This window comes from Ambystoma mexicanum, chromosome 4p (assembly GCF_040938575.1).
Source record: "Ambystoma mexicanum isolate Mex_15411 chromosome 4p, UKY_AmexF1_1, whole genome shotgun sequence".
Taxonomy (NCBI): domain Eukaryota; kingdom Metazoa; phylum Chordata; class Amphibia; order Caudata; family Ambystomatidae; genus Ambystoma; species Ambystoma mexicanum.
The window spans coordinates 167,807,226-167,831,780 of NC_090927.1; the positions used below are offsets into that span (position 1 = coordinate 167,807,226).

Consider the following 24,555-nt stretch of genomic DNA (forward strand, 5'->3'; position numbering starts at 1 on the left):
AAGAGGAAGCCAGACTGCCAGTTACTCAGAGTTGTGTTCTACTCTTGCTTTTAGAGCAGGTTTGCCACCATCCTCTGCACTATTTTGGGTAGGAATTGCTTTTTGCGACTGTTCCTCTGAGGCCTACACTGTTAGATCAACATGCAAGCTGGACTGGAAACTGATTCACAGAGATGTTAAAACTAAAGCTCTTCATCATGCATCATACGTTCTGGGTAGGCCCCTGGTGCCAGGGTTGCTTGTACTCTTGCAAGCCCCCTATTCCTACCCAGTCAATAAAAGAAGAATGGGTGAGTGGGTGTAGGAAGATGAGCAACAGAAGTCACTATGAAAGAACAACATGAGTCACTATAAATGTTATGCCATTGTACACGTGTGCGCTTATTCCCAACCACTGCCACAGAATCATACAGAGAAACGGTAGTATGAGGGAAACTGCGGCTTCTTGTCTCCTTAGAGTAGCACTCCTAGAAGATGCGCCAAGTACATAATACCAGCAGCTACAATTTGGGGTGTCGTTCCAACGCACTACAGCCATCCCTGATGCTATTGTGCCTTGATAATTCAACCGATGCCTCCTTAGGTTTGATGTAATGTGCAAGGACATGCTTGGTGCTCATTCCACTGGAGAATGGAGTCTTGTAAAAAGTAACCATGTTCTATGCTGGAGACAATTAGGCTTGAAATGCTAGCAATGCGGCTACGGTTTTCTGCCCATGTTTCATCAGAGATGACAAAGAGGTGGTCAAAAAGCAGAAAGGCTCTGACATATTAAGGGAAAGGTTTGTACTTCCTCCCCCAAACAAGGACCTATGTGGAAATGGCAACAAAGATTGTTCTTTCATGATAAAGAAAGGAATCAGTCTTAAAACCACTTAATCTGTGTTTCTGCTACACACAATACTTAGGTTTCAGAAAAGTGCTAGCTGAAGTTAAATCCATACATACTCCTTAGCTCGAAGGCGACCATATGTTCGAATGGCAGAGGTGCCATTTCATGAACTTTCTTGACTTGCCATCTTTTTGTTCTCTATGCCATGTTTTTCATTTATCTACTTGCACACCCGATTCAACAAGATCTTTAGTAAAATACGTAACCTCATCAAAGGAGAGAGAAAGACATCTGGCTCCAAGGGTCGAAGTACCAGTGCAGGCCTTCTGGTTCGATCAAAGGTGAAAAGGGTTTCACAAGGCGACAGCAGTGCAGAGGAGAAGTCCTTCAGCGGGTCGCCAGCGATTCCTCGGTCCAGCCTCGTGGTTGCAGGATACTTGGCTCCTGTATTCCTTCGTTCGTGAGAACTCAGGAGATCGACATGGTAGTGGTGTTTCCAGCCCCCTCTTATCCACGGTTCCCTTCGCGCCAAAACGGAGGGGACCCAATGGGAGATCCGCTCATCAACACTGACACCATTCGTGGACCAATCACGGACCACTGTGGTCCCAGGCATTCACACCACCCTAGACTCTCTGGCACCCAGGATGTGTATTGGGACCAGACATCCCAGCCCACATCCTGGAGGCACACACAAGACATGTAGAAGCCCGCGAAAAGCATCCGTGTTTCGCGGGAAAGTACATGCCCAAATAAGGAAGGCCCCGGGTCGGCTCGACCTGGGGAAGGTGAAGGGAGCAAGACGGTCAGCGGACAGGACAAAGGAGCCTCGTGGTCTGGCCATTTTGGGAGCCAGGCCACCATTTTGGGTTAAGCGTGGAAAACGCGCTTAGAACGCCAAAAGGAGCTCAAAACACAAAAAACGATCGCTGCCACCATTCCCGTCCCTGAATCACTTGCACCGATCAGATACAATCCTAAACGAGTATCTAGGGCCTGTAGAAGGCTAGAGACCCAAGAGAGCTGTAACTTAGCTTACAGTGCCCTCTTGTGTCATGTTGCACGAAAGCCGCAACATGATAAAAGAAACTACGGGAAACAGCGTTCCCCGGTACTGACTGTCTTAAGGGCATGTCAGTTTCCCCGTAAGAAAGGAGCGAAAGCCCAGAGGAGTGCGGCAGAAGGCTGCACTTCTCTGGCAAAGTCAAGAACAAGGTGAAAAACAATAGCAAAAAGTTTAGGGGTTGCCACATGGAAGGAAAATTACCTACAATTACGAAATCTTTCCTAACACTCGCCCCTCCCAGACTATGGAAAGGGGGAACTAATCCACCCCTGGATGAGTCTCTTGTTCAGGTCGGTTAAACATTCTGGACAACCCATCAGCATTGCTATGTTGGACACCTGGCCTATGCTCAATAGTGAAGTCGAAGCCTTGTAGACTTATGGACCACCTAAGCAACTTTGGATTCTCCCCGTTCATGTTCATTAGCCACTTTAAGGGCTTATGGTCAGTTTGCACAGTGAAGTGGGTCCCATAGAGGTAGGGCCTCAGCTTCCTTAGGGCCCACACAACAGAGAAACATTCTTTCTCTACCGTGGACCATCTGAGCTCTCTGTCCTTAAGCTGGCGGCTAATAAAACCAATAGGGTGTTCCTTACCCTTCTCATCTACTTGTGATAGTACAGCTCCTATCCCAGTGTCAGAGGCGTCCGTCTGCACGATAAAAGGTCTTTGATAATCGGGGGCCCTGAGGACAGGGGCCTGGCACAAGGAGTCTTTTAAGCCATTGAAGGCCTTCTCACACTCGTCGGTCCAAGTTACCTTCTTGGGTTTCTTCGGAGTTGTGAGGGCAGTCAGAGGGGCAGCTATGGTGCCATAGTCTGCCACAAAATTGCGGTAATACCCCATGAGTCCTAAGAAGGCTCTCACTTGGGTTTGCGTAGTGGGGGTAGGCCAGTCGTTTACTGCTTGTACTTTACTGGGAAGAGGCTGTATCCTCCCTCCACCTACTTCATGTCCAAGGTAAACCACTGAGCCTTGTCCAATCTGGCATTTACTAGCCTTTATGGTCGGGTGTGCTTTCTGAAGAGCCTGGAGCACAATCCCGAGGTGTTTCACATGGTCTTCCCAGGTGGCACTGAAAACTGCTATATCGTCCAGATATGCAAGACAGAATTCGTCCAACCCATTCAACACATGATTCACAAGCCTCTGGAAAGTGGCAGGTGCATTCTTCAACCCGAACGGCATTACCCGGAATTGGTAAAGGCCGTCTGGAGTAGAAAATGCTGTCTTCTCCTTGGCATGTTCTGCTAAAGCTATTTGCCAATAGCCAGCAGTGAGGTCAAACGTGCTGAGGTACTTGGAGGCACCCAAAGTATCCACCAGCTCATCTGTTCGAGGCAAGGGGTGAGCATCTGTCTTGGTGACAGCATTCAGAGCCCTGTAATCCACACAGAACCTCAATTCAGAAGTGCCTGCCTTTGGAACCAAAACCACAGGGCTGGACCAAGGACTACTAGAGGGTTCAATCACCCCAAGGTCTAACATCTTGTTGACCTCGGTCTTAATATAAGACCGTACTTTGTCTGACATCCTGTATCCCCTACTTTTGGTAGGTACACTGTCTCCTGTGTCAATGTTATGTTTGCACCAAGGTGTCAAACCAGGTGACTGTGAAAACAGGGGGGGAAAACTGCCTAAGCAAACTTTTCACCTCAGCCTGCTGATCAGAAGTCAGGTGAGGGGCCACTCGGACACCCTCAAAGGAGCTATCTGAAGGACCGCTTTGGAACAGGTCGGGGAGAGGTTCAGACTCCTCTTCCTCAACATCTGAAGCCAGCAGCAGTGCTGCGATTTCGACTCTTGGGACGAAAGCCTTCAGCCTATTCACGTGAAACACTTTTGGAGCCTGTCCAGGCCTTCCAAGGTCCACTAAATAGTTAACCTCACCCAGGGGCTCCACCACTGTGTAAGGGCCTGACCATTTGTCCTGTAAAGCCCGAGGCCTTATGGGATTCATGATCAGGACTTGCTGACCAGGTGTAAAGTTGATGAGGGAAGCTTTCTGGTCGTACCAATGTTTCACCAGCGCTTGTCCTGCCTTCAATTTATCACTAGCCAAGCCCATCAGAAGTACCATCCGTTTTCTGAGCCCTAGCACATAATCAACTACGTTGGTAGTAACAGGGGGAGTGGGCATCTCCCATCCCTCTTTGACGATGGCTAAGGGTCCCCGTACGGGATGACCGAACAGAAGTTCGAAGGGGCTGAAGCCAACACCCTCCTGTGGTACCTCTCGGTAGGCAAACAGTAAGCATGGTAAAAGAAGATCCCATTTTCTTCTCTGAGGTTCCTCCAGAGCCCCAATCATGCTCTTTAACGTTCTGTTGAAACGTTCCACCAGACCATTGGTCTGGGGGTGGTATGCAGAAGAGAACTTGTAGGTGACCCCACATTCTTTCCACATAGCCTGCATATACTTCGACATAAAGTTGCTGCCACGATCCGACACAACTTCTTTAGGGAAGCCAACCCTAGTAAATATGCCAAGTAAAGCTTTTGCAACTGACTTGGCAGTTACAGTTTTAAATGGGATGGCCTCAGGATATCTGGTTGCATGGTCGACCAGCACCAGGATAAACCTATTGCCCGAGGATGTTTGCGGGTCAAGGGGACCAACGATGTCGATCCCTACCCTTTCAAATGGTACCTCCACAACTGGGAGTGGTACCAACGGAGCTTGGATTGTCGCGCCAACCTTACCAGACAACTGGCAGGAGGCACAACTCCTGCAGTGACTATCTACTTGCACCCCCATCTTGGGCCAGTAGAAGTGCATGGATAACCTTTGCTTGGTCCTCTTCATACCAAGGTGACCAGCAAGGGGAACTTCATGCGCCAACTGCAGGAGGAAGGGCCTAACAGCAAGGGGAACCACCAACCTCCTATGGTCTCCTTCTGTAGACTCTGTGGGCTCACTATACAGGAGTCCACCTTCCCAATAAATCCTATGCGTCCCAGGAGGTTCACCCTCAAGCTGGGAGCAGGCCTGTCTCCTTAGGCCTTCCAGAGATGGGCACTCACGTTGGCCTTTACTGAATTCGTCCCTATCAGGACCTCCTTCAACTAACAAGTCTTTTAGTTCAGGATGATCGTTTGGGTCAAATACTTCAGGCATCGCCACCTCCTCGTCAGGCCCGGGCGATTGACCAACTTCCTCCACCGCAGTGGTAGGCGAGCTCGGGGGAATATTCTCTTTCCCTCGTCTTGACTTGTTGACTCCTTTCGCCTTGGGTTTCCCCTTCGGCTGGGGCGGCGTATTGGTCTTGGCCAATGCTGCCCGTGCTTGAGACCGTGTGTAGGGTCTTTCGGCAGTGTCTCCTACCAGCCCTAAAGCTCTGAGATCATTACCTAACAAGACCTTTCCCGGGACGTTTCTCTGAATGCTCACTGGAATCCTGACTGCTGTACCATTTAAAGTAAGATTTACAGGTATTACTGGGAACATACGGAGTGGGCCGTTAGCCAACTTAGTGGGCATCAGAGTAGCTCTGGCAACTTCCTCTGAGTCTACCAAGGTAGAATCCACTACAGTGCGACTGCACCCACTATCCCTAAGAGCTGGAGTATCTACTCCATTGATCAGCACACTGTCTTTAAAGTAGTGCTTGGTATTATCCGGAATCCTAGCATAAGCCTCTGCGACTTTAGGCTCCCAGGAACCCAGGGACACTAAAACTACCTCAGCCTCTATCCCGCTGGGAAATGAGTCTGAGGAGAAGGATGCTCCTGTAATCTCTTCTTCCTCGTAGGAGGAGAAGGCCAGATTAGCGGAGTGGACCCCCAAAGGGCTAACCTTACACCGGGGATCCCCCTTCACGTGGTCAGTTGCTCCACAAGCAAAACAAGATCCATTGGGTCTGTTTACATAGGGAGGCTTATCGTAACCAAAGTTCTGTTTCGGAGGCTGACCTCCACTACCCTGTGAGTTCTCTTGTGTCTTACCCTTATTTTTCTTTTTGTGGCCCTTATGAGAAGAAGATTTATCAGATGCTCCACCCTCCACATCTTTGGACTTTTTCCCTTCCTCCTGCTTACCAGGATGAGTTTTGTCCTTATGGGACACTCGATGTGACACCCATAAGTCGGCTGCAATGGCCAGCTTCTTAGGATCTATCTCCTTCGAATCGGCCAAATGCTGCTTAAGCTCCGGGGAAGAAGATGCAAAAATGTGTTCCAGCATGACAAGATTTATCATGCCTTCGAAGGTAGAAACCTTATAACCTTCGACCCAGCCAGTTAAGTTTTTCAAGGACTCAGTGACATAAGATACCCAAGTACCACCTTCCTTTTTCTTATACTCTCTGAAACGTTTCAAATATTGGGCCGGAGTCTTCCCAAACTTTAAAATGAGAGTTTGCTTTAACATTGCGAAATCAGCTCGCTCAGCCTTCGACATTTCCATAATGGCACTACAGCCAGAATGGGGCAGTCTGCTGAGTAACCAGGCAATCTTATCAGCATTGTCAACTTGTTGAACTTCGCATGCATACTCAAACGCATTCAGCCAGTCCATAATGTGATTCCTTTCTTCATACACACTGAGCAGATCTTTCGGAAACCGTGGATGAGAGGAAGCCCCAGACCCATGTCCAGGACCCTTGGACCCATTTGCAAACTGAAGCTTGGCCAGTTCCAACTGGTGATCCCTGTCTTTTTGTTTTTCTGCCTGTTCGATTTTTAGTTTGGCTATGCTGAATTCAAGCTCCTGCTGCCTAAACCGCAGCTCTTGCTTCTTGAATTCAAGCATAGCCTCCCCATCAGCACTGGCAGAGGAAACATTAGACATCTCGTCCTCCCTGTCCTCGTGGTCGCGATGGATCAGTGCAGCGGCAGAACCGTCGGTTCTACCATTGAGAGCAGCCCCACCACCTTCCGCACTGTCCTCAGAAGTTATAGCGTCAAGCTGCACTTCTTGCCACGCCACGATTCTTTGGATCATTTCCAATTTCGTGCCTTGAGAGGAAACACCTCTCTCCGCACACATCTTTTTCAATGTTTCTGATTTGGAAGCATTTAAAGTTAACAAGGTATTTGTTTCCATACTGTTAGATAGGACTATGGCCTTTTTAAAGTTATACTACAACAATTCACTACGTGTCCTGGTTGGAATAACCTGAAATGCCTTCGTTCGTGCGCAACACTGGATACCTTCAGTCGTATCCCACCGCTGCACACCAATTTGTTAAGACGGATTTCTGAACTCTGTCCTGGTGGCGCAGAAGTTCAGAAGGCCAACCTAATTACTTGGAACAGGGTAACCTCTGGACGAGCCAGACCAATCAAGGTAGCGATCGCGGCGGTCAAGACTAGGTCTCAAGAGGGGTGAGGGTGACTGAAAGCCCGCAATGAGCACACAAAGCAAGATCACTTACAAACTACTCCAAACAGTTGTTATATTAAAAATATATACACATTTATTTCAAGGCCTTTAAAACAATGACCGTAGCGAGAAAATCACAATATCACAATAGTAAACGAACACATACCATATCAACACAATATATATACAAATACGACAGTTTCAAGCGTTATATGCACGAAATGGGTAGTCCACCTAAAAGGGAAGGAAGACAGGCAGTGCGAAATAATGCTTAGACCCAGTTCGCCTTCAGAGGCACCTAACTAGATGGAAGTCCGAGCCCTGCGAAGAGTGGAGCCTTGTGCTCAAAAGTACCTGCACGCGCTGGTGCCAACGGGCAAAAGGAGAAGCTCTTCGAGGGAAATCAGGCAGTTCAGTTTAGTGCACAAAAGAAGAAGAACAAGTTCCGCGACTCAAGCGCAGCCTCCATAGTGGGCAGAAGGAGAGCGCGAGTACGGACAAGGGTGCTGTTTTACACAGCGGGGAAAAGCAATGGGCTCCTGCAGGAGGGCGACCAGATCCTAGCTATGCTACTCACCGGTCCCCGATGCAAGCAGACCCAGGCGTCTCCGCGTCAGTTTCAGCAGCTGGCAGGTTCAGAAGAGCAGGGAACGCCTCGTCGTGGTGTTGAGTAAAAAGACGTCCCAATCGAAGAAACCCGCACAGTTTGTTACCACAGCAGGGCAACGGAGCGGCCGTGTGTATCTGAGCCAAATGTACACTACTCACTTCAGACTTGGGAACGCCAAGTGTACGAAGCGTGTGAGAGTGACAAGGACTCGAAATACTACACAACCTGGCGGCGGTTACAGAGCAAGACTCCCGGGTAAGCTGGTCAGTCAGCTGGATGGCCCAGAGACGCTTCCGAAGGCTTACTGGCAGGAGATGGTGAAGATGCCGAGAATAGCTGTTCCCGCAATTCCAAGGGTCGAAGTACCAGTACAGGCCTTCTGGTTCGATCAAAGGTGAAAAGGGTTTCACAAGGCGACAGCAGTGCAGAGGAGAAGTCCTTCAGCGGGTCACCAGCGATTCCTCGGTCCAGCCTCGTGGTTGCAGGATAGTTGGCTCCTGTATTCCTTCGTTCGTGAGAACTCGGGAGATCGACATGGTAGTGGTGTTTCCAGCCCCCTCTTATCCACGGTTCCCTTCGCGCCAAAACGGAGGGGACCCAATGGGAGATCCGCTCATCAACACTCACACCATTCGTGGACCAATCACGGACCACTGTGGTCCCAGGCATTCACACCACCCTAAACTCTCTGGCACCCAGGATGTGTATTGGGACCAGACATCCCAGCCCACATCCTGGAGGCACACACAAGACATGTAGAAGCCCGCGAAAAGCATCCGTGTTTCGCGGGAAAGTACATGCCCAAATAAGGAAGGCCCCGGGTCGGCTCGACCTGGGGAAGGTGAAGGGAGCAAGACGGTCAGCGGACAGGACAAAGGAGCCTCGTGGTCTGGCCATTTTGGGAGCCAGGCCACCATTTTGGGTTAAGCGCGGAAAACGCGCTTAGAACGCCAAAAGGAGCTCAAAACACAAAAAACGATCGCTGCCACCATTCCCGTCCCTGAATCACTTGCACCGATCAGATACAATCCTAAACGAGTATCTAGGGCCTGTAGAAGGCTAGAGACCCAAGAGAGCTGTAATTTAGCTTACAGTGCCCTCTTGTGTCATGTTGCACGAAAGCCGCAACATGATAAAAGAAACTACGGGAAACAGCGTTCCCCGGTACTGACTGTCTTAAGGGCACATCAGTTTCCCCGTAAGAAAGGAGCGAAAGCCCAGAGGAGTGCGGCAGAAGGCTGCACTTCTCTGGCAAAGTCAAGAACAAGGTGAAAAACAACAGCAAAAAGTTTAGGGGTTGCCACATGGAAGGAAAATAACCTACAATTACGAAATCTTTCCTAACACGCACCATAGGGGAGGGAGGGAGGAGGTGGCCGCAGAGGCCGCGTCTTTTGGCTTGGATTTTGTGCACCCACGTAATGTAAATTATCACCATTCAAATGTATTATGTGCTGTCTCTTAGCGCTCTAGAGCTGATAGCAAAGAGGGGTATTTTTATTTGCCCACCCTTTACATTGTCCGGTGGGCCAGATAAGTCTGTATGGATCTTCATCTCTTTATCTCTGAGCATCTGGAAATGTGGAGCTCTGAGTGTTTTTTCTAAGAACAGATTTATTCATGGGTTGTTAAAATGTCTGCACAAATGACTGTGAAGCAGTAATAGTATAGTATTTCTGTATTTGGACGAACCATCCTTCAGAATATAAAATAAACATTTAATTAGTAAAAATAAATATTAGTTTAAAAGTGATTGACAAAATTATCAGCTGTGACAAGGCCAGTGATCTGGCCTTGACAAGAGGGGATGGGAGCCCCTTGGTTTTGGGTGGGAGGCCTACCAGTGAGAAATCCAGAGCCAGTCCTACCTCTGAGGTGGACGGTGGCAGCAGAGAGGGCCCCAATTTACTCCCCTCCCCCAGGCCTAGGTGTTTGTGTGCCGTTAAACTCCAAAAGAGAGGGAGGGAGACGCTCCACCAGCTGGATATCGGGGACTATGGCTGACCGATGTCGGGAGAAGGAGACCGACCTGGCAAAGCAGGTACCGGACACAGTAATTCACCACGGCTGCGCAAGCCACACAAGGACGCTGTTGAAATAAATAGAAGACTCAATGACTTCACAGGGCTGCCGAACATAACAATGGCACCTTTGACCACCAGGGACATAACCGGGAGCCATCAATGTTCCCTCTAGCTGTGCGCATGCCCAGAATCCCTCTGGGTGCTGCTTAGAAGAGTTTTAGCAGCGCACACAGACAACGCCCACCTTCTCAATAATGATTAATGCACAATTCACGGCAGTTACATGGCACTTGCTTTCTCTCTTTATAAATTTAGCTTACACCAACTACTCTAGTTCTGATCTAGCTATTTACATTACAAGAGTGACCTTAAAAACCAAAAGCCCTGGAAACAAATTATACCCTCCAAGAGCTTAAAAAGGAATATGAATATCCTCCTTGAACAGAATATCTAACAGAGCTATGTCTTCACACATTCATCAAATAACCTTCCCACCCAGCCTATGGCTCTCATGCTTGACTCTACCACTTATTAACTTTCAACCCAGAAAAGGAAAAGTACTCAGTGAAACATTCACTGAGCCTGGAGACACCTATTATGTAGTCAATATTACTTCAGAAAGTTTCAGTTGTTGAATTAGTAGAGTTTAATTGTCAAAAGAAATTCAAAAGTCCTTTGAGTATATTGTAGTTTGATATTTTTCTTTTTAATTTTCAATTAGTTTAGTGCAGAAGCCAAAGCCGATGCATTTCGGACACATGGTCCTTCTTCAGGGCGGGCTCCTTGTTTTAAAGAATATAACTTAATTTCCACTTATTGGCACTCTTTGTTGTGCTATTGCGTTGCATCTGCCTCACATTCATCTGTATATGTTGGCTAATCATCCTATTCTTAATAGATCCTTTAAGTGTTTGTGTTTCAAGGCAGAAGTAAACCAAGGCATCAAATCCACTAAATCATTCCAGTGTAAGTGTCTCTAGCCGCTGTTAGATCGATGTGGTTGTCCTACGTTTGTAGCAGGAATGCTTGTAGGGTAAGCAGCAGTTCTCCTGCTGTACAAACGGGGTCCCTGCGCTTCTTCGCCGCATGGAACGCGGCTGTTATGGAACTTTCAAACCAGGCCACATTTAGTTATTCCTGGACAAACTTGAATCGGCCTTCCTTGGCTCTGCAAAAGTGTTGCACTCTTGTACCAAAAATGTACTTTTTTTATGTTAGTTGTAAAATGAATAATGTTCATGCTCCAGAATTTCGGTTAGTCATGGTGCTTTAGCAAAATCATCAATCACACTATTTAACACTATGTAACCCAACAGTCGGCTAAAATATCGGAAACTGACGGTAAGTAAGCAGGCTACTCGGATCAGTATCCTCATCACATGTTTCCTATTTTTTGTACATATGTCACAAAGGTGCTTTGAAGCAGTACTCTTGTAAGTGAAGGCATTATGGTTTTGCTGCTATATCAAATGAAATACATAAATACATTCTAAACCTGAAATATGAATTGCCATTTGAGTAGGCAAATGTCCTGCTCAGCCTCCATGACTTAAGCATTGCTAACTTTAGTGTAGAGAATCATTTACATGGCTTGGAAGGAATTATAGGTATGGGCCCTGCCTGGCATGCCTCATGCTTAGCATTAGGGCAACGCTATTCAGACCGCTGCAATGCTTTCACACAATATGCGTCTTTCCCAGATCTTCCAGGTTCCATTGGCCATAGACCTTAATACGTGATATGGTAACTATCTAATATACACAAATGTTTTTACTGAGCACTTATATAATCCAACCCAACAATAGCAGGGCGGGGGATGTTTCAAACAGTCTTGTTTGCACTGCAAAATACTTTTGTGTCTGCAGATTCACGGGGGTGAAGATCAAATCGGCCACTTTAAAAAAAAAAAAAAACAAGTCGGATGTTTCGATAGTACATGAGATGTGGTGTTTGTTTGCATTAAAAGAAGGGCAACTCTAGTGACAGTCAAGGAAACTACACCTTATTTTATGTTCAGCTACTGATTGCCATTCAATATAACCTCTTTTTCTGTATTTAGTGCCTTTAGAATCCCCAGGCATCTTGTTTAACTGATAACAGTGAATTACAGAGTGGGGGGGGGCCTCGTTACAGGACAAGGAAGTCCATCTGTTGTACCTCTGAACATTACTGCTATTAATTTAAGACAAATCTATGTGATTTCCTTCCAAGGGGCTCTATAAGAAACCTCAGTGAGGCTCTTGTTGAATTTCATCTAGTCGATGGTGAGGAGGAGTGGGCAAAACTATAGCCTGTATTATGTGTCCTGTCATTTCAATTTCCATGTAAGGATTATGAGCAGGGTTCTGATTGGATTTTACTCCCTAAATTGAATCAAAATGATTTTTCAGGGAGTACGTTAGCTTAGCCAATACAGATACGTTATGCTTAAAGATGCTCTTTCCTCATAAAGTTGTTCTTGAGATTCGTAAATATCAGTGGCACTTTGTGGGGTTAGGTAGCCTTGTTTGTATTTGCTATTTTTTGTTGGGACTATTCCTACTGTGGTATGTATGCCTTTTAGATGTCACACTGATTTTGAGTAAGTGTTGTCGCTGCTCTGTTCCCAGGACAAATTTAACAGTAAGCATGAGCATAGGAATTTTGATTTTCATACGCTGTGCTGCAGTTATTCTGATGCAATTATCAACCTGGCATACATTTTGAGAGGTATGTCTTCCTGTCCCCTGAATAACATTAAAGTGGCACATAAACTCTTATTGGCAAGTATCATGTCTGATTATTTTGCTAGTCAACTCCGATTCGATAAACGATATTTGTTTTTTGTAAAGCACATGAGTGTTTTCTGCAACGGCATCAAATAATTTCTGTATTGCCTCTGAGCAGTCAGCAACTGAATAGCCACAGTTAAACCTATTGTTTGTACTGCATACACAATGCTTTCTTTGCGCATGCATGGAGTTTTGTCAGCAAATGAGAACTTTTTGCTAGGTACTTCTGTTAGTTTTGAAGTCTAGTTGCTGAGCTCACTTTAAAATCATATGTAAAATATTTTTTTTTTTTATACTAGATCTTTGGGAAAAATGTTGGAAGACACACCTTTTCCACTGATTTTATAGCAGTTGGGGAAATTCACTTCCAAACTCTCTTCAGAGAGGATAGGTCACTAACAGTGCATGCTCACTAAGTGACTTACCTTGTTAGTTGCGCACATGGAAAATAATGTTCGCACGAAAGCCAACCATTTCCGCTCTTAGAATAAAATAATTAGACCAAATATTGGGAGAAATACTACAAGCAGAAAATGGGCAGGGTTTAGCCCCCTTTTTATTACTTTGTTACACACATACACACACACACCTCCCACCCCCTCCCTCCCCACCCCCCCCCACCTGCCGCTGGTGGGGAAGGCACGGACAGATTGATCAAGGAGATCTATCCAATCCTAGCAGAGATAGGGGAACATGCCCAGGGGACAGGAAGCAGTAAGTGTGTGTTGTTTGGGTGAGGTCAGAGGTGGAGATGGAGGACGACCAAGAGATCAGCAGGAGGGAGAAAGGAGCGGCGGACTGTAGAGGAGATGTATGAATGAAACAGTTAAGGTATTGGCTAGAGTGTGGAAGTAGTTCTGCAGTGGAAGTGTGCCTGACTGGATAGTGGCAGGAGTGACTGTGAAGCTTCTGGAGTACGGGGTGAAAGGAAGGTGCCTTAGAAGTAGTGGAGAGGAGGAGGAGGTAGGATCATGGAGGAGGGAGTACTAGTGTGGAGGAGGGAGCAGTAGTAGCAGGAAGAAGAGCAAAATGAAAGGGTAGAGGTACGACCTGGAAGCCGTGAAACAACTAAGAGACAAAAAGCTGGTGGGAGGAGTGAGATGGAGGGACAGAGAGTAGGAAAGGGAAAGGTGAGAGTGAGCATGATCGAAGGGGCCTAAATCCAGTGGGTTAATTGCAAGGCACTATTCCCATTCTAACATTAAGCCTTGAATAATGTAGGGAGGAAAGCCCCTGAGGAAGCTTAGAGAGATGAGGCCAAGAGCCTTTAGGCCCTCATCGCATCTTATGTGGAATTTTAATATACTGAGGGAGAAAAAATTGGTAGCAGTAACCTGGGGTAAAGGACGCCAGAGCTAGGAAGGAGGTTAAACCAGGCGAGAGAAAGACGGTCATAGACCCCAAAAAATCTTGAATAAACACCCTTGAACCTCTGGGACTGGGAGTGATTCTTGAGCTATATGTGACACAGACCAGTTATTATCACAATTCCAAATGTTATCTTGTGGAACTTTGCCGCCTTGTTCTGTCAATAACAATAAAAAACTACATTGGGTGCTCCCACCTGTTCAACCCAAAGCCTCAGGGAGGTGCACTTTTTTGCAAATCGAATCCAATCAGGAAACACATTATCAGTACATAATACCTGCAATATATTACAATACAAATATAAATATATTAAGCACCCAATGACAAAAGTGACCTCCCAGCTAATCATGTAGTTCAGAAGGTAGGATTTGTCTCATGGCATTGACTGTTTTCCAAGCCCCTTAAACAGCGGGAGGCTGCCATCTTGCCTCCTGTTAGCGATTCTAATCGGGTGTCACACACCAGCCCAGGACTCTTCCCACTGGCCTAGGATGCAGCGCACAATTACAACACTTTTGCTTTATTTCCTAAGAATTCAGATAGGGCTGGCACCTAACCCGTCTCACACCCCCTTTTACAAATACCCCGGGCCACAATGGACCATGAACCAGGCCGGTGGGTGGTAATACAATATTTATTTATTTTAAATTCAAATGAAATCACACAATTAATATTGGGTGGGCAGCAATCACCAATGGGGTGATAATTACAAGGTAAATTGATGAAATGCACTCACTTAGACTTTTTTCATGTAAGATAAACACTACACAATTAAAAGAAAGCAAAATTAACTTTGGAGTGGATTTTAAATTGTATCACAGTTTGATTTCCCCTGCAACACTCCCTCAAACTCCTATTAATCAAACTTTGCATGGATGGGATGTGTACCAAGGAGACAAGTACACTGTGCAGCAATCGGAATTAAAATTCTGGTTGACTTACCCCCACTGAATAGGAGGAGGATTTAGCTCCCCCGAAAACTGAGCAAAACAGCCCGTGAAATTAATGTTTATTTTACAGGCGTGGTTGAAGAAGAAAATGAGTATAACAGTGTAAGAACCCTAGCAAAGTATCAATCATTGTCCTAACAACTGGCATACATTTCAGAAAATCGACTTGGAAAGTAAATCGCAGTGTAGTCAAATCACACGTGTAGAACTTGCATTTTCTTACTTTCACAGGTTTAAATGTGAAAACGGGTTGAATAGACCAAATCGGAATGCGGTCCTTATACTAAGGGACATATACACATCACAAGAATCATAAGAAAGTGAAAGGGTGACTCTAAATTAATGACAGGATGAGATTTTCAATGGGAAAGGAAATTTGGTTTTAAAAATAAAAGCAGTGGACAAGGAAAATCGGTTTGGAAAGGAAAGGACAAGTTTCACTTAAACTAGATTTTAGTGGCTAGAAAAGAGAAATGCCACCCATGAATAGAAGGGTTAAGCTGCAGTTCTAACCCTGTCACGCTGTGTGCCTCTTTTAGAGAGAATTAATTAATTAATTTAATCAAAATAGTACTAAGGACTTACACAAGGACAGAAATCCGCTGAAGAAGGCGATAACACTTGGAGATCACTACAGATTTTCCTACACAAGGTACACAGAGGATTCTGACAGTTTTAAGGATTTCTGCTAGAGCAGTTATGTGATTTCTATAGGACGGGACCTAATATAAGGTAACAAAGCAAGGAAGAACTTGGATGGGATATTTTGGACAGCGGACCGGGTTTCTGGACACAAAGGCAATATCTGGTCACTGGTCACAGCGGCAGGCTCTCCTAGAAGAAAACAGCTGGGCAATGGTCTGGTCATGGCACAGCTGTACCTCAGCTGGATAAAGCGGGTAGCAGGGCAAGCACGTGGCACTGTATAATCCCAATGAGGATTCAGCCACCTTTCCCCTTTCTCCCTGAGTTATTCGGCTTTTTAGCGTGGTTTTTGTGGATCAGTGGTCCTGCCTGGATAGGGTCAGCTATGCTCTGGCCTGGCAGTGGAATCTTGCAGAGTGAATATGGAATATCTGGATACTCAGGAGCTGGAAAATTCTGAAGAGTCAGTCCCTTTGTCTCTCTGAGTCTCTGCCTTTTATAAGGCAGGTGACATCACAGGATTTACTGTGGGGGCAGACCTTTGGCTTGACATGCTTCTAACAACCGGATTGGTCAGGGGTGATTGTTACCGCCTTCCTGTCAGCCGGTTGGACTTCATGGACATGACATCAGTTATATGGTGTGTGGTTACAATGCCCATGGCCCTCCCACAGTTTTTAGCCAAAATCAGTTATGACATAAACTGCACATTATTTACAGTTTTGGCACTTTTGAAAATCACATAGGCAGATTCCAGATTTTACACTGAACCTGTCATTCCAATTCCCACATTTGTATGATAATTTTTTGCCGTTCTAATAATCTTTCGCCATTCTAGTGGGAACCACTTCACATAAAATTCTACACCTTTAGATATGTGTACCTATTCTCACAAAGCATGTATGCATTAAATATAAAAGTTATACCATGTATACTTTTCCCATGAATCACATTTTTCTGCCGTTTGTGTCCCCTACATTCTAGGGAAAGCTACAATGTCCTGTTTTAATTTCACCACAATTACATTTAAAATGTTAAACTGTCGTATTACTGCATTTTCTGGTTTCAGAAATAAGTTTATTAATTCCGAACAGTCTTTTGCCTCAAATGAGCCAGGGTTTTCCAAATAAGGGCATGCTTCCTAACCCCCACCAAATGTCAGGCTTTAGCCAGCCTGAATACAGTGTTGCCCTGGAGTTACTTTGAAGCTCCTCATTTTGAGTTGAGGGGAGGTGTTGCTAAAAAGTCACACCTATGTGTCCCAGAAATCCATTGTACCAGGTTGGAGCACTGTCACAGAGTCTGACGAGGGTGCGAGGTCCTCCACCCTTGTCTGTTCATATGCCCCGGGGGCTGGTCACCTTGAAGGGAGGCAGATCTAGTTCCCAGGAAGCAGAGCCCTTTGAAGCCAGGCCAGGAAAAAACCTGTTCTGTGGCTCCAGCAAATGTATTTATTTATTTATTTTTCTTTCCTGAACCAGAAAGCAAGACTGTTGGAATTAAATACCCTAAATATATTTTAAAACAGCCCCCCTCCCCCTCACCTGTCTACGCAAGGACAGGGCCTTAATTCAACAATTTACTTTTAAACAGACATTTTCTTGTTTGCAAAAAGCACAATTTGTACACATGGTTAATTTTCCTTGGTTGTCACTTCACAATGTGGTTTTCTCTTACATCTAGATTCGAAACATTATTTGCAGCACTAGTCAATTTCTCATACACAGAAATCTGTTCCAGGCAAAGGTCCACTGAAACTGACATAAGCACAGAGAGATAGGGCTTCTTGTGAAGAGTTAGCTGTGATATTTTGTTGCAAAAATTCAAGCGTTTTTCTGTATGGCTGGGAATAAAGTTCTTTGTTATTTCACAGATCTTGCCTGACACAGCCTGTCACTCAGTGAGAAATGCCCCCTTTTTCTGAACAACAACCTGAATATGGATGGACATAGCTGGGTCTCACTGGGACAAAACTGTGTTGAAACGGTGGAAAAGAGCATCAGGGCACAGTCATTTTAAATGCAAAATATTTCCTTTTTCAATGGGAAATGTTTAAGCTTGCAGCATAGCAGCACTGCTTTTCAATTCTTATCTTTGGTGCACATAAATAAAACACTGGCAGCCATTCTCTGGGTGTTCCATGTTCCATCTCGCCCCATATGTGCTTGGTAAAGACAGCGCAACCATTATTTTGGTGACTGCAAAACGCAGTTTTGGTGCAATACAACGGTGCTCAGCAGAGCCAGCACAGCCATTCTGTTTAAATGTTGTCCCGCAATCATTTCGATAGAGTAGAATCCCTAATTGTAGGCCATCTAGCTTTGGTAAATCACTGTTTAGGTCTGCTATAGTAGCAGCTGGGTTGCTTATTTAAAGGAAAAGCTAAAAGGGGCGAGTGCACAACCCTGGCAAACTCCCTTCTCCTCCTTAACAGAATTGGTAATTTTAACCCATTTAGCCCGTAACTGAGGCAAAAGTCTCTGAATACACATCAATTATTGCATGCAACAGGTTCACCAGAACTTTACTGATAGCAGTAGCTGGCCAAGTTAGGAGCAGTTGACACATTCAAATGTTCCTTTTGAATCAACGTACACAGTATGTGATAGTTCTCTCTCGTAATGACATATTTTTGTAGTAGTAAAATAAATCTGAATTCTTAGTTAGTAGTCCCCACTCCACGGCGGCAATGTAATACATTGTGTGCTGTCCTGAACACTCGTCAGTTTACTGTTCGCTAGCCTGCGTTAGTCTTCCAGCCAATCAGCTGTGCTACTGCTCTACCCCTTAGTTGTTCTGACTGCATCTACATCAATTATCATTAAAGCTGCCACCCTGCCCAGTCTCCCTGCATGCAGTTGCCCTCTTTATGTGGCGCAACCACTGAAAGGTTTTATGACTTTCACTTATTCTGGTACTCTATTATTACAGATTCTGGAGTCCCAGTGTATTCATGTTTTTCTTTTCTTTTTTAAAATAAAGGAGGACTCACAGAGGCCAGCGATCCAGAGAAGACACTTGGAAATGATGTCCCTCTCAGAGGTATGGAGAGATTCCGGGCTGTGCTCTGTTAGGTTAAAATGTGTTTTCTGGTTAGGGTGCATCTGGCCTTCCCCCCCAGAACGCAAAGTGACAGATCCCTAAACTAAAGAACCGTGATCCTGGTGAACATAGTTCTTCAGAACGGCTTCAGACCATGGGAGCACTTAAGGCAGCTTCCAGTTTCTTTAAATCCTAAAATGCCTTTCTGTTCCTTCTTTTGGCACGCAACTTTGATGGATGTTTATGTATCGTAAAAGCCTATGCAGAACTTAGCTGGCAGATCAGTAAGTGGTTTTCTATATACTGAAATATTAAGATTGGTTGGCTCAAACCTTAAAAATCCTGCAGATCAAGCACGTCGAGGTCTCTGTAATACCATCATTAGGGACTAATGAATGAAGTGGTAGCCAATGAGTGAGGTAAACCCGCTGCTGCCTTGCCCAGCACCACCACCCCCTGCAAGCTTGGAATGGGGGATGAGTGGTCCAGGTTGTTAAAGTTGGTAAAAAGTCTCGGCGACATTTAAGTGTGATCCTTTCCAGCAAAATGGATACATTTTCTCTGACGCTGAACAAAGGTCATTTGGGTTTCAGTTTGTAGCATATAAAGTGCTGACTCGAGAGGTAGGTAAGGCTATATTTATTACATTATAACGTTTGTAGAGAGCCCTGTTTGCCTCATCCTCTTTTCTCCTGGTGCTCTCCAACTGGCTCCCCGTACCCACGCTCTCTCTCTGAACGTTTGGAGCAGCTGTGCTTTGTGTTGCTTTCCCGTTGTGAGCATAGCCATACTACACACACCCATCTCTTCACAAAGTTCTACCATATTCTTCACCTAAACCGTAGGGTCTTCCCATCCACATATTCCTTGAGATACTTTGTCTTCCAGACCTCGAATTGCGTGGTCAGTCGGCAAGTAAAAACTACCACCAGTGTTTTTGTCATCACTCACAACACCAGCAGATCTCCTTCTCAACATCACCCTCTCCATTTTCCAACCTAATAGCATGCCTGAACACTTCTTTTACATTGATGGGTTTCAACCATCTATACCCTCCATCCATGAGGGCCATGGGCAGTTTTAACCTTACTGTGTCCCCCACTACAGGAAAGTTGCCTCCCGTCACACCAGCTCTGTCATGCAACAACTCGTTTTCCATTTTACTCCCTGACACTGGAGCTCTTCCCATCCAAGCAGGCAACAGTTTTGTATTCGCTTTCCTCCTCTTGCTGAGTTCAAAAGGCGAAACCCAGTGGCACAGTAAGGGGTGAACATATGAGCTATTACAGATTCTCTTACCGTTACTGTCCAGTCCCTGCCATTGGCCCACGCCACCTAATAGCCTCCTCCTAGACTCTGTTGAAACGTTCTGCCACTGCGTCAGTCTGGGGGTGATATATGGCACTCTTTCTGTGTACTATGGAGTGCGTGCGAAAATAGCCTTCCAACTCTCTCGACCTGAATTTGCGACCCATTGTCAGTTACTATGATACTTGGATATCCCTCTCGAGCACATACCTTCTCCAAGACTTCAATCACACTTTTCGCCATTACTGAGTTTTATCAGAACTTCTACCCACCTGGTGAGTAGATCTGTCACCAACAGACAGAAAGACAGCACACCCTTGCTCCAAATGGGACCACGAACATCCATCCCCATCTTGTGCCACAGTCTTTCCGATGATATTTGTGACCGCCATGGGACACCTGGAAACCACACATGCTTAATTGCTTTTTTCACATAGGATACAACCTTGTAAGGCCCTTACAATCTGTAGATCACAGGCTGTCCACCAATAGTCGTTTCTTATCCTCTATTGTCTTTACGATGCCTTGGTGGCCCTCACGTCCAAGTTCTATGCGACAATCCCGTACTCTTTCTGGTGAAACAAACTTGTCACATCGCCTCAGTATTCCACCCAGGACATATAAATCATCTTTCAGGTTACACAAAAAGGGTAGATCCAATTCTTCAATCTTCTACTAGGCCTCCCCTCTGCCAGATGATCCATGATTTTACACAAACCCGATTCATGGCTTCCTCCCATTCCTATTGGGGAATGGGCAAGGAAGAAACTTCCAGAACCACTTCCTGGTCCTCCTCTTTATCTTCTTGTTCTTCCATGGACGTCATTCTCGACAAGCAGTCTGCAGCATAATTCTTCACTCCTGGTATATATTTGATCATACAATTATACTCTTAAAGGCGGGATGCCTATCTCCTGATTGTGGTTGAGACTTTGTCTAATCCTTTTGATGTTATTATCTCCACCAGTGTCTTATGGTCAGTATGAAATACAGAATTTGTTCCCAAAACAAACTTCTAAATTTCTCAGCAGCCCATTTAATTGCAAGCGCCTCGGAGGCAAAAACAATGAGGAACTCTTTCCCTCCTTCTGAGTTATAACCGCTCCCAGGCCAACATTACTGGCATCTGTCATGATGATGGTTCTTTTCTCCTTTAATAAAATGACATTCTTCTTCACAAGCTTTGTCCCAAATAAATGCCCCCTTCTTTATGACCAATTCTCTCATGATCACAGTGTGTTTTGCCATATCACAAATAAACTTTGAATAGTTCTCTTCCATTCCTAGAAATGTCTGTACGTGTTTGCGATAAGTAGGGCTTGGCATACCCCCAATAGCCTCTGCTAAATGCTTCTTGTGACGTATGCTTTCTGCAGAGGTGACATGCCCTAAGTATTCAATTTCCTGTCTCTTGATCTTCCATTTTTCCTGGCTCAAAGTCATTCCCGCAGCTCGTAGCTTTTTGAATACTCATTCTCACCTCTTCTTATGAGCATCTTAATTATCGGCATAGACCAGAATGTCGTTTTCAAAACACAAATGCCTTCAACCATTGCATAATATTCTGAAAAACAGTCTGATGATATGAGTCCAAACGGCATACATTTGTATTGGAACAAACCCTCAGGGGGTAATGAAAGTTGTCATACTTATGTAGCCTCACCTGATGGTATGCAGAGGTGAGGTCTAATGTGGAGAAGTACTTTGCTAGGCCCATTGTCAAAATGATCTCCTGGATATTTGGTAATGGATGTCTCTCTGGCACTACGCACATATTTTGTTCTCTCATGTCCGTGCAAATCCTAACTTTGCCAGAGCTCTCCCTCAATACAACCAGGGGAGACACATGCATCAATGCTTTCTATGATGTCCTGTTCTGGCAACTTCTTTATCTCCAGTTTAACCTCTAGCCTTATCGACAATGCAATGTTACGTAACTTCTGAGCCACTGGCACACAATTGTCTTTAATTTTATGTGATGCACAAATCCATATAGATAACTTATTTTATGCTGGAACACTTCATCCACCAGATGACTCTTGCCTCGCGCACTCTCAACAGACAGCACTGCATCATCTGCTTTGGGGTCCAACTTAACTTGAAGCTTCTTCTGATGTGCCCATCTCAACAAGGCAGTTGCGCCTCTCTTTGATACATAAATCTTGCCCTTAGATTCTCTATCCTTGAAATTCATTTATGCCCAGAACCATCCTAAAAGATCAGTTCTTGCCCCACCATAGGCTCTTGGCTTTATAGCAACTTCATAGAGATATTTTCGGCCTAACTTTTCCCTTTAACGCTGTGGCATGAGTGTATATTTAGCACCAGAATCGATTATCATAATTACTGTGACGCTGTCAACAGAAACAGGGTCCTTCGGACTGTCAAGTTCCTCTTAGTCATCTGCAATTAATGAGATGCACTCATCACATTCCTCTTTCCTGTAATCACTGCTGATCCAGTATGTGATGGTTTTCTTGTTCCTGCAGCACCAGGCAAAGTGACATTTACCCCTGCAAATTCAACAAATGATTCTCAAAGCAGAGCTCTCTGGATTGTCTGCCCAGTGGGACACACTGTTACATCTGAAACATTTCCTCGGTCTACTCTGCCTTGGACTACTCCTTCTCCTCTCCTGAAAGGCTGTCCTTCCTCTGGGATCATCTTTATTATACCTCCCCTATAGTTTCTATCATCCACCAATTACTTTTTTACTGGGGGAGCATTGCTAATCACTTCAGCAGATTCTGATGCTACCACTGGTTGCGGTACAACTTCTCTTTTAATCTTTGTTTCCCTTACTCTATCCTTAAGGATTTTGACACATTTCTCTGTGTTCAACCTCTTTAGCAATTCTCAAAACATGTCTAGTGGGGGAGGTTCATCCTCCACCCATAATTGTTCTCGAACCTTTCCACTGTTGCATTCCAACATGAATGGATCTCTGAGGCGTTCATCCAGTTGTCTGTTACAATTGGAATTTCTGGCAAATTTCTTGAGGTTATTACAAACCGGGTGCTCCCTATTTTTTTGTTCACGGGGGGGGGGGGGTCAAACTTGTATACTGGGAGTAAGAGCTCAGACACAGCAAACAACAAAGAATGACTACCCCTATCTACGTCCCCACTGTGTGATGCAGGGCAGTACACGTTATTCCTCTCTTAATAATTTAAGCGGGCAAACATATCCACAAGGCAGATGCTAGAAAATGACGAAAAAACTTCATTTATTAATTCACAAAACCAAATGTAAAAAAAAAAAACACATTCTAAAAACAATGTATAACAATCAATATACAAGGGACTGTTCTAATCACACCCTAAAGTGCATGATAAAGTTCAAAATATAGAGCAAATCACTATGTTAAACATCACAATTTATCTTGAGAAAAACACAGGGTTATACAAGTGTCAGACCACTTGTTATTTTCTGTATATCTTACAATCAAACATATCAAGGTTTTTATGGGGAACACTGTTTGATAATCCCACATTCAGCATTAACTAGAGCGCCATGTACAGTCGACATATTGTTCAGCCTATATATATTCCATACTGCACTATCCCTAGTGCTGTTGGTTCATGTTGTTATCAAGGCCTTCTTGAGGACTGTGATATATTCTACACTTTCACCTTCTTCTTGTACTCTCTTGCCAAATTTGTAAAGTTCTAATATGGTGCTCAGTTATTTCTCATAATGGTTGCCCATCTTTCTGATTGCCTTCTCATATTAATTCAGATTCACACATTTGCTGTCTGGGAGATCCGGAAGATCCTCAAACTCCTCCTGTACCGCAGAACACAAGCAATGCAGAAGTAGTGATTTATTTATTTCTGCACTGTAATTAGTGCCACATGCTAAACTGGCATGTTTGAAGGATTTGATCCATCTTTTCTAGGGTGCTACGGGCTCTCCAATTTCAGGCAGGAGGAAGGCTGCTGGAGGGATACTGTTAAAGGCCATATCTCCTTCACCCCTATGTAAAGTCGTTTTTACATTTGATAGAAAGTTTCAAACTGAGTTTTGATACACACAAAAGCCAATATATATCCTCTTAAAGTATGCTTGCTTCTCTTGTTGTCTTTCTGTCTCCTCGCATACACCTTATTGTTTCTGCCCGAAGGTATGCTGCCCAGGTACTTCTCAATGTAGTGCCCTCCTTTAAAGTGTTCTATCCTTTGTACACTTTCATTCTTTTATCGTGTTAAGTTTATTTTATTTTCCTGTGGCTGTACTGCGATGAGTCAGTTCATCACGAATGCATGAATTAACCGGGACCACTGCAACGACGATCAATGGTACATTCACTTCAGTTGAGCGGTCTAGTTTCCTGATGAACGTCTGGACGTTCCAAAGTCCTCTCCTCTAATCGCCCCCAAGGATCTCCAGGCATGTGACTTGCTTTGTGATAACTATGTATTTAGGCCAAATATGCCAAATCTCAGCGATGCTCCTAAAGCAATACAGTAACAGAGCTGGTGCCAGGAAGAATGTACACGTACCGTGGCTAACAGGACATCGGAGCAGTCAGCAGGGGTCGCCAATTTTGTAGTATAAAAGGCGCAGAGGCAAGATGTAGGTAATGTAATCTTTATTAAGTTATAAACTATGTAGAG

At 44.9% G+C, this 24,555-nt stretch overlaps 1 protein-coding gene across 3 annotated transcripts in view; it reads left to right on the top strand.

Annotated features, from left to right (window-relative positions):
- LOC138453101 (uncharacterized) overlaps nucleotides 1–24,555 on the top strand; it is a 133,439-nt gene that overhangs the window by 64,501 nt on the left and 44,383 nt on the right. For all 3 annotated transcript variants that reach the window (XM_069605619.1, XM_069605618.1, XM_069605620.1), the window contains one exon: nucleotides 18,572–18,631. In XM_069605619.1, coding sequence (XP_069461720.1) covers nucleotides 18,572–18,631 — 60 coding nt within the window. The remainder of the gene's footprint in view (nucleotides 1–18,571; nucleotides 18,632–24,555) is intronic.